This window comes from Harmonia axyridis, chromosome 4 (genome assembly GCF_914767665.1).
Source record: "Harmonia axyridis chromosome 4, icHarAxyr1.1, whole genome shotgun sequence".
Lineage (NCBI taxonomy): Eukaryota > Metazoa > Arthropoda > Insecta > Coleoptera > Coccinellidae > Harmonia > Harmonia axyridis.
Genome location: NC_059504.1, coordinates 36,729,346 through 36,743,894, shown reverse-complemented (window position 1 = coordinate 36,743,894; position 14,549 = coordinate 36,729,346). Strand labels below are relative to the sequence as shown.

Sequence of the window (14,549 nt, the reverse complement as noted above, 5' to 3'; positions counted from 1 at the left end):
TTGAATTTAATTGCACCCTGAATGAATCTTTTTAAATCCAATACTACGGAGTTCTGTATTTTTAAATATCCCCTTCTGAATATACTGGGTGTTGCCAAATAATTGTGAAAGTTTTATGGGTTGAACCTTGTTGAAAATTTAAAGGGGTATTTCATGTAAACAAAATAATTTTTTCAAATTATTTCTAAAATTGCCATTTCACTTTTGTTGTGATCCTTTAAAGAGGATTCATAGATGCTCAATGTTTTTTTGTATTGTTAGGAAATTATTGCTTTCACAGACGCAACACAATGGTTAAAAATGTTTGCAATGTATCATCATTTCAAACAAATATTTTTAAATTGAGAAATTCTGTTCCTTTAAGAATTTCTGGTAAAAAATGCAAGAGCTTGTATGTTCACTCTTTCATTAGATCATAATAAAAATAAAAAATTCCCATTTTTGAAAGCGTGTTTCAAGAAAAGAAGCTTTTGATTACATAAAAGACTACTTTCAATTTTCGAAAAAGATTGATCTGCTAAAAGTCCCACACTGATTTCAACCCCGGAAGATACAATACCTAGCGAAATATAATAAAAAATCTGTAAAACAGATTCAATCGAGTTGAAATTTAGTTGGCGTTTGTGAAATAACGAAATTCCAGTAGGATTATTTTCAATTAATTAATTACAGCTCCCGCAATGGATCAGCGTTTAAAAGTTTCAAAGCTGAAATAAACACTTATCCACAAGATTTTTTTAATTGGCGATGACAACTTTGTTCTTGAAACCTGCGTTAAACGCTAGTAAAAAATCCTGTCCACTGAGAACTCGCATAATTTGACATCCCTGCCCAGGATTTTATACATTTTTATTCAAAATCACTGTAATTTTTTCGCATTATTTTTACAGAGAGGGGCAAGCAATCTGGATGGACGAGAATATTCGGTTTGGTAAAACAGATCGCTGTACGACCTTCAATAATCCACCACTATGTCCCAAAGGCGACTTCGAGATACGAGTATTGGAAGTTTATGGGTTTGCTACGGAACAATAAGATCATACACCATTTTGTTCGAATCTTATTTATTTTCTTGTTATTTCCACTCCTCTTAAAATTTGACAAAATGTACCTGGACTTGTAATTCGACGTTTTCATTCCAGTGATAGGCGAATTTCCAGAGATTTGTTTTCAACAAATTTTTTTTATTCATCGTTTTTCTGAAGAATAGCAGCTTGAATTGAAAAAAAAATTGTGTAGCTCTGGTAGTTGCTTTAAATTTGTGAAACAAGAGTGATATACTTTTATTTAGAATTCTAATGACGAGAGAAACATGAAATCGAATTGACTGAATCTATCTTCCATAAATTCATAGTACTCGATACGAAATGAAGAGTTCTACCCTAATTTGGATAATAACAACTCTTTTTTAATGTGTTGAATGGCAGACCATTTGGAGAAATTAAATTTTCTTCTATTTTGTACCTAGTCAATATTATAACTATGCAATAAAATTGTAATAGAAAAATATGCGTAATATTCATGAGATATTTTTGATTCTTCATTGTTGTGGAAAATCGAATTTTTATTGAGATTTCCGAAATTATTGCTTAATCGAGTATTATTATTACTTTTTTAATCCTGAGTTATTAACTCACTACGGCGAATGAATTGAATAGCAATATACATTTTTTGTTATTAGATTTTTAAAGTATAGTCTTGTTTTAATTGTCAATTGAAATCTCTGGAGAATCGGCTGTTGTGCTTGAGCAATCATTGTCATTAAAAGCGTGATTATTCGTGTGAATGACGAAAGTACTAGATTTCTAGTCGTAGTAGTGTATTATTATTGTTAGTTGTTATAAATGTGTATAAAATCAAACTAGTGCAATATTTTATTTATTGTATTCAATTACAAACATGTATATATTAGTTAACGGTTATTGTTAATTTTATTTCATATATTTTAACTGAACTACTTAAGTGAAACAATGTGCCACAAAGTAGTTTTCAAGTTTACATTCATTGACATTGCAAAGATTTAACAGTTCATTGTGACTAGAATATCAATTTTGATTTATTGTCAAATTTTAATTTTAAGTTGACCTGTGACTAATTCTAATCAAACCTTTTTTATTCTATTTTTTATAATTGAACCTCATTAGATGTGTTCTTATCAATATTATATAAATACTATGACTTGGTGTTGAAAGTTTTAAAATTTTAGAACATATCACGTCATATTTATTTCAAGAATATTCCCAAAATATGTAGCTTTGAGCTTATTGCTTGTAAATGTATTTCCTGATGTTTTTCATGTTAAAATGAAATAGATCGTTTACTATAGATTGTGTCTTTCATTTTTCCATTTAAAAAGGATTTATTTACTTTTTTCTCAATATTGTTGATTGTGATATTCATTGAGGCGCCCCTGAACCTATAAATTTCAATCGCGTTAGGGCGGAATAAGCGTCTTATAACTTCAAATAACTGTAGCAAGTTTCAACCAAATTTTTATGATATTTTTTGAATACATTAGGTCATAGGAATTTTTTTTAAATACCTAACGAATCACCCTCTGAAGTTTTGTACCATAGTTAGGAAACACTCTGTATATGCTCTCAATAGGCGCATGAATGTCCTGACTTCACGTCAATGCTCTGAATTTTTTTTATTTTCTTGAATTTTCTATAGTTCTGGTTATGCGATTATCGCTTAGAATATACAGGGTGAGTCTTTGACTTGTACATATATTTTAACCGAAGGTTCTTGAGGTCAAAAGAAACACTTTTTTCATTTACCATTTTTTCCGATTCGGCCCTGTTAAAAAGATATAGCCATTTTAAATTTTCAAAATGAGCTAATTCACCCCTGAAAACCGGAACACTGAAGTTTTCTCAAGCATAAGATATACCTCTTGAACCTTGGAAATAAGCTACTAAATTAGAAAAACCATCATAAACTCACGTTTAACATTCCATTTGTTGAACAAAGTAGTGTTTATAATCAAATAAATGAGTTATTCCAATTTCGTTGACGCTAAAGATTAAATATTCTTCTCTTGATTTCTATTTCATTTTCGATAATTATAACGAATTGAGCTCGCTACCACCCATATTAGCTCTGATACTCATATCCATTCATTCATTATATTTCATTTATATGATATCGTTGTTTATTTTTCGTGCAAGAATTAACCTTAAAATCTCAAATAAATAATATTCATCTATGAAAGATCTAACACAGACTATAGTAATCTGTGGTTTTAAGTTTGAATTTCAAATTTCGAGTGATGCCAAATATAAACACAGCAGTTCGGTTCGAATAATCTATGTTCTAAGTTCTAACCTAAAATTTTCATTTACATGTTATTGTTATAAGATATTTGTTATGAAATGAAGCATTTGATTTGTTCCAACTATCTCATAAAAATATTGAAATGCATCAATATTTTTGAAACCATCAGTATGAAAATATGGAAATATGTAAAATATTCTGGCTCTGTAATCAATGGAAAATGTTAGACTCCACTTGTAATCAAATTTGTTGTTAATGTGTACCTACATTATAGCCAACTTTACTACTTAATTCATCTTGATTTTGGCATTGAAAATAAATGAGAAGTATTCAATGTAAATATCCACAATAGAATATTTGGTTTCTTTCAACTCACCTAATTTGTTTTCACATTAAAACAATTATGGCCCTCTTGGAAGTATGTCAATCATAAGCTCTTAGGATGAATTTATGGAATAGCAAAAGAATAAAAGTATTCAATCTCAATCACATGAAAATTTGTCTAGTATGTACCTAGTCCTAGTGATATGTTTCGATGTGAGTTTGAATGAGCCGAAGAAGAATACAGTATTGTTCGATAGCAGCAGTCTTTAGTGGGATATTGATTGTTGTCATTATAATGGGACTATTTTGTGAAAACTTTTTTAAACATGGGTTTTATGAATAATCTGGACTTTTCAAAAAGAATGTTGATTTTAGTGAAGTATCTTCTTATTATCAGAGCTGTGCCAAAGCTCAGTGATTTTTAATCAAATCGAGGAGTTGAGGTGAGCTTATTCAAATAACTTCATTTTCAAACTAAGTTGGCTAGTACTTCAATTCTTAAATCTGAGACATGCCTTCATAGTAAATATTCATTTCTGTGGTTTTTTTTTCCACAATAGAACAGAGTTGCATTCAGCCAAAGTACCCAATTTTTTGAATTTCACAGATAATTTTTTTTTTTTAAGATCAAGTTATTCGAAAACGGCGCTTTGTACGAGAAAATATGAAGAATACTTTTATTTTTCAAATTAGCCAAATATTCTTCAATGAACGTTCAAATTACTATTAAGAGTTGGTTTCTTCGAATTTCTGGTATTTTTATGGTATGTTATGTTCATTACAAAGAAACAGAAGAATGTGTATGGAATCTGGTGTTCGGAGAAGATGTATCACATCAAAAAAAAGCTATATTTCAAAAATCATTTCTTTCGATACAACCATTTACGAGATATAGCCGAAAATCACATTTTTTTAACGATTTTCAACAGCCTGTATCTTTTTAACCGGGCCGAATCGGAAAAAATGGTAAAGGAAAAAAGTGTTTCTTTTGACCTCAGGAATCTTGGGTTAAAATATATGTACAAGTCAAAGACTCACCCTGTAGATAGAAAGAACGGAAGTAAACATTTGTGCTCGATCCTGAATACAAGAGAGATGGAAGTGTCCCAAATACAATCGAGCTAGCTGATTGTGTGTGCGAAAATCCTGATTTGATTGTTGAATGCTTTATCAGGAATTCTTTGTTCATAACTCCACAACAGCTTAATCATTAAACTGAGAAAAAGATTCACCCTTTTGAAAGACGAAAGAATTTTTATGAATAAATCTCACTGTAAACTATTTTTGAACATCAATTTATAATTTCGAAATTCATCAAATTATGTTACGCTACTGCTATAGTGTCCCGTCAGACAAGGAGTGACGAATGTTGGCACCAAAACAAATGCATCAGTTACAAGGCGCAGAGCCGTATCTAGGTACAATTGCACTTGTGGCAATATATTAGACAGCTCTCCCATTTTCGAAGAATTTTCTCCCATCTATTAAATTTTCTTATAGTATTTTTTTGCTCATAAACAGGGGTAAGCCCACATGCCAATGCGCGACCTTAATATTTATGATTAGATTACGGCATACTTGAACATAGCCATATTTAGTACAATTTCCAAACGAGTAATATCATCGTATGATATTAATTATTTATCTGATTATCTAATGTATCAGCAATAGGAAATTGCCATCAACACAACCATTGTCAGACAGAAGGTCTCCACGCCATTACGTAGGAATCATAATCGAAAGTAACCCAAGGAGAATGCATGTCATCAAGGGAGGATAGCGATATACCGGTTTCACCCTTATTAGGGATCATCAGTTACCGCATACAGAGCCGTATCTAGGTACAATTGCGCCTGTGGCAATATGTTAGACAGCGCCCCCCATTTTCGATGATTTTTTTTTCACCCATTATATTTTCTTATAATATTTTTTTTATTCATAATTTGAGTCATATGCTTTCGTTGAAGTTTTAAAATAATAACCAATATTATACAGGGTGTATATGATATAGTTGCGAAAAAATTCAGGGAGAAATTACTTGTCAAAAAATAGGGTGGGTTTTTCATATAAACTTTTTTTTTTGCGCCTCCATCTCCTTAGCTGTAGTCCCCTAAAGATGGCTCCCGAAAAGTAGTTTTCAATTTATGAAAAGTTTATAATTGTTGTTTTTATTTGTTTCATTCATTTTATATTTGTACCATTTCTCGATTAAATCATCGTTTTGACATCCATCTATTGGATAAATTTGAGGTCGAAAATAATTCCAACCTCCACAACTCAGACGTATTATTTGTTGATGTTTTTTTTTTCGAAAACTGAATAAAAGCAAAAAATTACAAGAGACCTCATTTGTTAAGAATAGATCAATCTATCCAAAATTAATTTACTCATTGTAAAATATGGATAAAGAAAAACTTATCGCGAAACAAGTTTGGAGGGTGGCTTTTTCTACCCCTTGGAATCATAGATAAACACCATCAACAATTTTTTCGAATGCCTTCTCGCTCGCATGAAATGTCAGCTCAACTTTATTTTTGTGAATTTTTTGGTTTTCAAGAGAAAAATAATGTCAAAACGATATTATTTTGAGAACTGTTACAAATATACAGGGTGGCCATTTGAAAACGAAACAGACGAGATTACAGACGAAATAAAGTTTTTCGATAGAAATGCTCGGACAGGTCGATTTCTGTTTCGAGGGGGACAACTTAAGATGTAGGTTACGGACGCATAGCGCTTCAACCCTTGCTGCTACAACCCCCACCCCCAATTTTTGAATAGGGAAGATGGGGTGAGTGATACCTCAATTTAAAGGTATTTTTATACTGATTTCAGCACAGTAATTGTTTTTTCATTTTATGCATTGGTTCTCGAAATATTTATGCGTTAGTTAGTTAGAAAGGAAGCCACAGTCATGGTATTTCGAGAACTAATGCATAAAATGAAAAAACAATTACTGTGCTGAAATCAGTATAAAAATACCTTTCAAATGAGGTATCACTCACCCCATCTTCCCTATTCAAAATTTGGGGGTGAGGGTTGTAGTAGCAAGGGTTGAAGGGCTATGCGTCCGTAACCTACATCTTAAGTTGTCCCCCTCGAAACAGAAATCGACCTGTCCGAGCATTTCTATCGAAAAACTTTATTTCGTCTGTAATCTCGTCTGTTTCGTTTTCAAATGGCTACCCTGTATACTGAACAATTCAAATCAAATATATTATGTTCTACATTCAATTTTAGTGAAAACTTTTCATTCATTGATACACAATTATGACACTTTACTTTCTCATTACAATTTTCAGTTTTGTGACTTACTGACGTACAAAGTAGGCATCTATCTTCTTCTGTGCACTCACTGGCCTTGTGATCAAAATTTCCACATCTGTAGCATCTGAATACTGGTACATATTCATACACACTGCATCTGGACCATCCTATACTCAATTTTCCTCTCTCGACAAGAAGACTACAACACGAAGGATCGCATTCTGCAATGGCCATATATCTAGTTCTCATCTTCTTGATTATTTTCACATCTAAAAGGTGATGTTCTTTGATAAGGCACGCATTTTGTTTTCTTATCATTTCCTCAATTGTTTCTTTATCCATATCTTCCTCTGTTCCTACTATTTTAATCCTTGGATTTATTTGGTTGGCACTCATATCGTAACATCTTTTTAATTTCTTCTCAGTTGCAGATCTTATTTTTTCAACTTCTTCTTTGCTGTTGCATTTGATCAGGATTCCACCTTCTGATGTTTTTGACTTGGGTTATTCCTACCTCTAAGGTAGCAGGGTTGCAAGATTTCATTAGGGCTTCTTTAATAATTGAACTTTCCTGCTTTCGTTTAGGTTTTATCACCAACACCTCTCCTGTAGCTTGCGCATAAGTTTCTGTTTTCGCATTCTGCTTAGCATTTTTTGTAGCAGTTAACTTGTTTTCAATATCAACAATTTTTTCTTCAAATAGTTTTTTTATTTCAGCTATGTTTATACCATTTTCCAAAAACAATTCGATGTACAACAGGTACTGATTACAGTACCATTTTGCATTTGTAGCATTTGATATCGTTGTCCACGCATCATCCGCTAAATTGGCACAATTTGGATGAAATCTCCGCTTGCATAATCCATCGCCTAACACGAAGAAATCTTCTAATTTGTTTCCACATTTATCACAGTTCATTTCCATTTCATCCGATTTACTTTGTGGGAAACACTTCTTGAGTGCGCCACTGGCTGGCATATTCAGAATTCAGCAAAATTGTTCTTGTTTACACAATTTGCCATAAAATATAATAATCAGCGGAGGTGGTTTTCACTGGATCATTTACTGTTTTTAAATGAATATTTCATATGTCTTGAAAAATAATCAACAAGATTATTTTCCGATTTAAAACAATTTGAAAAACCTCGATCAATTATTCGCCTCGATAAATATCATAAAGAGCACCAAAAAACACGTCTACTCAATATGGAGAGAATACTAACTTACTTGATGAATGATAGTGAATACATATATGGTATTAGTTACAATGTAAGTGGAAGTCTATCGTCTATTGATGAATTTTAGTGCTAAGTAGGTATATCTATTTGAGTGTATACAATATAAGTGTCTGTGAAGATAGCACCCACTTTTTCGAAAATCGAATTTTTTTTTGCATTCGTTAGTAACTCATAAGTAACTATTTGTAAGTAACATTTTTTGATTATAGGTTGGGTTACAAACGAAAATTTTTGTGTTATAAATAGTTAATAACGAATGCAAAAAAAAAATTCTTAATTTTCGAAAAAGTGGGTGCTAACTTCACATTTTAGGAGTGACGATGGACTTTCTAACTGATTTTTTTTTGGAGAAATAAAAAAAATTGGAAAAAAAAACGAAGTTAGCATCCTCGCGGAATTCGATGTTGTTTTACTAGTATCCTTGAGATACAAACAAAAATTTTTGTGTTACAAATAGTTACTAACGAGTTACTAGCGAATGAAAAAAAATTCTTTATTTCGAAAAAGTGGGTGTTAACTTCACGGACACACAATATACAGAGTGTCATTTTATTGCTATAAGACTACATCCACCAGTTGCATGATAACTAAGTGTCTTAATTTTCGAGATATCGACAGGTTTATGGAAATCGTCAAAATCTTAGTCATTGTTCTGAGTGCCACAGCAACAAATGTTGATATTTTGTTATTCTTTTTTCGATTGAAAATGACAGGCGGATCAGCTTATCCAACATGACTAAAGATTTTGGTGCGTATGATATGCTCAAAAAAAATAAATGTCATATTTTCAAAAAATAATGATATTTTTGCGCATTCGGATGCATTAAGTTTCTTTAACTACTGATTTAATTAATTCTCAGAGTTCCATTTCAATATAGATCTTTTTGTGATCGTTTTCTTTTAAAAGATACCAATAATAGTTGATACCTCATAGAGTAGAGATCTGGGCTTCAACCACTTCGAAAGTGTTGGTGCTTATGTTGAAGTTGTGAAAAACAAATTATTTTTATGGTTATTATGAAATAATATTATATTTAACACATCATAGATGTTCATCTGTCCATCAAATTCTTGTGTCATCGTTCCTGTCATATGGAAATTCGAAATTAATTGTTTCAAATGTATTTAATGGATTAAGTCCTTACTTATGAAAATTCGCATCGATTTGATAAATATAAATACTTTTCATTTCAAGTGAAATAGGTATTAAACAATTTCAACCAGGTCAACTCAATATCTAGTTCAGAAATGTAAATATCTAGTTCAGAAATGTAGATATCTATTTCAATTTCAAAAGCTGGAAGGTTGGAGTTTGAAAATAAGGGATATAACGTTTAGCGAGATCTATTGCAATATGTGTGAACTAAGGCAATATAAACCATTGGCGTAACTGCCGGCTGGTCAATAGGAATTTGTGTCTCAAAATTAGGAATTTATTTTCATCGAATAAAAATTAGATAACAATGAACATCGAGAAAATCATTTCCATCTGAATTGTAAATATTCAAATGCAAACATGAGTAGGTACAGTGTGATTCACTTAGGAATTAGGATAGGTATTGGTAACCACAATTTTCTCGAAAACGGAATATATTTTCATTCTGTAAACAGAGGTTTGTACAAGTCCATGTTGATTTGAGATGCGCGTTGAATTTTTGATTCTTCAAGTAGTCACTAATGAATTTTATACCACCAGTCAAAAGCTAAAATTTCCGAAAATAACCGAAATAATTTTATCGACATCGTCACTAAATTCATTTTTTCTATTATAGATGAACCTCTCAGCACAAAACCAAGGAATTTGAGCAAAACCGAACAAATCTCATCGTCGAGTTCTCCAAGTTTGCCAAGTCCGACTAGCAGCACTAACATCCCTTCACCTTATTTTGATTACACTTCAATTTCTCCTTCAAACTCACCAGTTTCTTCACCTTCACCTCCAGCAATCTACCATCCAATTCCATTCCACCCAGCTTCTATAAGCCCTGAATACGCTCCTCAAACTTGGCACAGCAGTGTGGCAGCTCCTCATTACCCCTATGGATTCGTCCCTTATGGATACCATCATCATGACTACGTTGTGAGGTCATCGTCACCTTATAGTGAAAGTTCTTTGTCGCCTCCACATCAGCCAACTCACCCTATGATGCCGCTGGCCATCAAACCTCTGCCACATAGTGACCAATCTTCGCTGAGTCCAAATTCGTCGACAGCATCACCGCCTCCTGAGAAGGTAACAGTTCGCGCTGACAAACATCGTCAAGCAGACAGACATCAATGCCCGGATTGTGGAAAGAGCTACTGTACCTTCTCCGGACTCTCAAAACACCGTCAGTTCCACTGCGCTGCTCCTGCTGGTGATGGACCCAAAAAAGTCTTCAACTGCAAGTACTGCGATAAAGTATACGCTTCTTTGGGAGCTCTCAAGACGCACATCAGGACCCACACTCTACCTTTCAAGTGCGAGATTTGCGGAAAAGCTTTTTCCCGACCTTGGTTGTTGCAAGGACACATTCGTACCCACACCGGAGAAAAACCCTTCTCTTGTACCCACTGCAACAGGGCTTTCGCCGATAGATCGAATTTTAGGACCCATCTGCAGACCCATACGGATGTCAAGAAGTATTCCTGTAAGAATTGTAACAAGACCTTCTCGAAGATGTCTCTCCTGACCAAACACTTAGAAAGTGGATGTCTTGGCAACGCTAATGTTATGCGTATGCCGACTGAAAATAGGTACTGATTTTCCATTCGTTTTCTGTCATTTTACAAAGTACAAATCCTGAAGAGTGTGCCTTCTTAGTCAGTTCGATAATTTATGATGTTCTTGTGACGAAAATGATAAAACCTTTATTTTTATATGTTTATTGTACAGTTGTTTTTCGAAATCAACGTTTCTGTAAATATCTGAATGCGAGTTCAAAATTAGTCAGTTAAATTATGTAAATATTTGTTCAGTATTAATTGTTAGTTATTTATTTTCATATATTTTCGAAATATTATTTCTAGTCATGGAAGTTGTTGTTCTTCCTCATGTACATATTGCCATTTGATAGTGCCTTATCAAAATATATTGAAGAGCTATTATTAAAATGTTATTTCCAATTATACTTTCGTTTTCTTCCAAAGCTTACAACACAAAGTGTTGGTGCTTATGTTGAAGTTGTGAAAAACAAATTATTTTTATGGTTATTATGAAATAATATTATATTTAACACATATATCATAGATGTTCATCTGTCCATCAAATTCTTGTGTCATCGTTCCTGTCATATGGATGTTCGAAATTAGGTAATTGTTTCAAATGTATTTAATGGATTAAGTCCTTACTTATGGAAATTCGCATCGATTTGATAAATATAAATACTTTTTATTTCAAGTGAAATAGGTATTCAACTTCAATTTCAAACAGGTCAACTCAATATCTAGTTCAGAAATGTAGATATCTATTTCAATTTCAAAGGCTGGAAGGTTGGAGCTTGAAAATAGGGGATATAACGTTTAGCGAGATCTATTGCAATATGTGTGAACTAAGGCAATATAAACTATTGGCGTAACTGCCGGCTGGTCAATAGGAATTTGTGTCTCAAAATTAGGAATTTATTTTCATCGAATAAAAATTAGATAACAATGAACATCGAGAAAATCATTTCATGTATGAAAAAAAAAAGAAGCCGCCGCAATTCAAAAATAGATGGTACCGTTTGTCGAAGAAATACCGACAAGTTTGATAAAGCGCAAAAAACTCGTTAAAATAGGGGTAATAACACATGTCGAAGCTCGACCCTTAATATTTATGATCTGAATGCGGCACCTTTGAACATACCGATGCTCAACAGATATATTTATGACTAGATTACGGCACGCTCGAACATAGCCATATTTATATTATTTCTTCCCTTAAATTAAAGTTTTGTTGATCCTGAGATCATTTTGGGCCAATTCTATGGAAGGCTAGCAATATTTTAAATGTTTCCAGATTTCTCGGCATCGTTCGTTGCGAGGCGTATATAGGTCTTCTTCTTCTTTCTCTATGATAGGCACAGTTGCCTGTTTATTCTTCATAACTCGCCTACTCTCAATGGACGGTGAGATTATCGCTCCATCGCTTTCGTGGTCTTCCCAAACTTCTTCTTCCAATGGGGGATTCATCACGTGCTATCCGTACTATTCTTCGTTGGTCCATTCGGCTTATGTGGTCGTTCCATTCCATCTTTCGGGCTAGCACCCAATCGCTGATATTGTCCACTCCACATGTCCGCCTCACGCCCTCACGTTGTCACTTCGTTTTCTGTCGAATAAAGTCTTTCCAGCGATTTTCCGCAAGATCTTCATTTCGCCGACCTCCAAGATTCTTTTTGTTTTTGCTGTATCTGGTCGTGTTTCCGCTGTGTATGTCATTATAGGTCTTATGACAGATTTATATATTCGTGCCTTAGTCTCATTGTGTAGGTATTTATTTTTCCATATCGTGTCATTCAAACAACCAGCAACCCTCAGTGCTTTGTTTGTTTGTTGTCTGACTTCCAACTCAATGTCCCCATATCCAGAGAGTTCGATACCTAGGTATTTAAACTTCATTTCCTGTTGAATAATTTTATCAACAAGTTTGCATCTGATTGGTATTTTAGATGTTGTCAAGCTTTTTGTTTTGGATGCAGAAATGACCATGTTCAAGGAATTGGCTACACAGTTAAAGCGATACAGCAACCTCTGAAGATCGTCTTCATTTTCAGCAACAAGCACAGCGTCATCGGCGTAACATAGGATAGTTATATTACGGTTACCCATTTTATAACCTTTCAAGTGGCGTACTTGTTTTATGATCTCGTCCATGATTATGCTGAAAAGGAGTGGGCTCAGTGAATCGCCCTGACGTATTCCCTTGTCTACGGGGATTGATTCTCCCTCAATTCTGTCTTGTATTTTGTTGGCGCTATAGATATTTTCAATCACCTTAATCAAATTGAAGGGCACCCGTCTACTATATAGCAAATGGACCACATCCTGTAACTTTACCTGGTCAAATGCTTTCTGTAGGTCGATGAAACACATGTAGGCAGGTCTATTATACTCAATAGATTTCTCGACAATTTGCCTTATAACAAAGACTGCATCAGTGCAAGATCTGCCCGTTCTGAAGCCCTGTTGTTCATCTGAGAGTGAGATAGTGCTATTTATCTTATTTGTAATTATTTTAGTTGTTAATTTCAGTGTCGAGTTCAGTAAGTTGATGCCTCTGTAATTCTCCGGTATTTTTTTATCGCCCTTCTTGAACAAGAGAATCGTTATGCTTGTCCGCCATTCATCCGGTATCCTGTGGTGATTAAAGATTTTTTTCACCAGTTCAGTTAGATGTTGCACAAGACACTGTCCACCATATTTGAGCAGTTCGTTAGGGATGCCGTCCAGACCAGGGCTCTTCCTGTTCTTCATCTGTTTGAGTGCCAGTTCTATGTCTGTACTTTCTATTTGTGTGTTGTCGTCAATATCTATTACCGGTATATTATTCTGTTTAATGACATCTTCCTCCATTGTATATAAGTTTTTCAGATATTCAAGCCAGCATTGCTTAGATATGTGTTGGGGCTCTATTAACTCCTTTATTTCCTCCCGCGTATATAGATATGACATGAAAACCGAATTGCGATCTTTCGAATTATTTCGCCTGGAGCTCCAATATTTTCTTCTTTTGATATTTTTGGGCGCCCCTGTGGGCCTTGCGCCCGTGGCAAGTGCCACCTTTGCCACGCCCTAGATACGGTACTGACCGCATAACCCTACCCAAGATGACAAACAATGGGTAGGGTTATGCGGTACTGATGATCCCTAATAAGGGTGAAACCGGTATATCGCTATCCTCCCTTGATGACATGCATTCTCCTTGGGTTACTTTCGATTATGATTCCTACGTAATGGCGTGGAGACCTTCTGTCTGACAATGGTTGTGTTGATGGCAATTTCCTATTGCTGATACATTAGATAACCAGATAAATAATTAATATCATACGATGATATTACTCGTTTGGAAATTGTACTAAATATTGTACTCATTTTTATTTTCATCAATTATATCCAAATATCAGCCGTTTTATTTTGTTATTTTTCAATAGCCATATTTATATTATTTCTTACCTTGAATTAAATTTTGTTCATCTCGTGTTATTATTTTCGGCTAAGTACGCAAATTATAGGAAAGGCTAGCAATATTTTAAATGTTTCCAGATTCCTCGAATCGGCATCGCTCATTGCGACGCTTATATATACATGAAAACCTAGTTACGATCTTTCGAATTGTTTCGCCTGGTGCTCCAATACTTTTTCTTTTGATATTTTTGGGCGTCCCTGTGGACCTTGCGCCTAAGATGCATCTTACTTGCGCCCGTGGCAAGTGTCACCTTTGCCACGCCTTAGATACGGCCCTGACAAGGCGATTTCCATTA

At 34.0% G+C, this 14,549-nt stretch overlaps 3 protein-coding genes across 12 annotated transcripts in view; 2 read left to right on the top strand and 1 right to left on the bottom strand.

Annotated features, from left to right (window-relative positions):
- LOC123678568 (GTPase-activating protein skywalker) overlaps positions 1-2,327 on the top strand; it is an 83,519-nt gene extending 81,192 nt beyond the window's left edge. For 9 of the 10 annotated variants that reach the window (XM_045615672.1, XM_045615675.1, XM_045615679.1 and 6 more), the window contains one exon: positions 891-2,327. In XM_045615672.1, coding sequence (XP_045471628.1) covers positions 891-1,035 — 145 coding nt within the window. In that variant the 3' untranslated portion in view covers positions 1,036-2,327. The remainder of the gene's footprint in view (positions 1-890) is intronic. The other variant, XM_045615671.1, reaches the window with a different exon arrangement.
- Positions 2,328-6,754: 4,427 nt separating this feature from the next.
- On the bottom strand, positions 6,755-8,176 carry LOC123678045. The gene has a single exon (XM_045614819.1). The coding sequence runs from the start codon at positions 7,844-7,846 to the stop codon at positions 7,310-7,312; it is 537 nt and encodes a 178-aa protein (XP_045470775.1). The 5' UTR covers positions 7,847-8,176; the 3' UTR covers positions 6,755-7,309.
- A 1,446-nt stretch (positions 8,177-9,622) lies between these two features.
- Positions 9,623-11,214, top strand: LOC123678700 (protein snail homolog Sna-like). Its single transcript, XM_045615846.1, has 2 exons — positions 9,623-9,626; positions 9,879-11,214. The coding sequence occupies exons 1-2, from the start codon at positions 9,623-9,625 to the stop codon at positions 10,847-10,849; spliced, it is 975 nt and encodes a 324-aa protein (XP_045471802.1). The 3' UTR covers positions 10,850-11,214.
- The last annotated feature ends 3,335 nt before the right edge of the window (positions 11,215-14,549 follow it).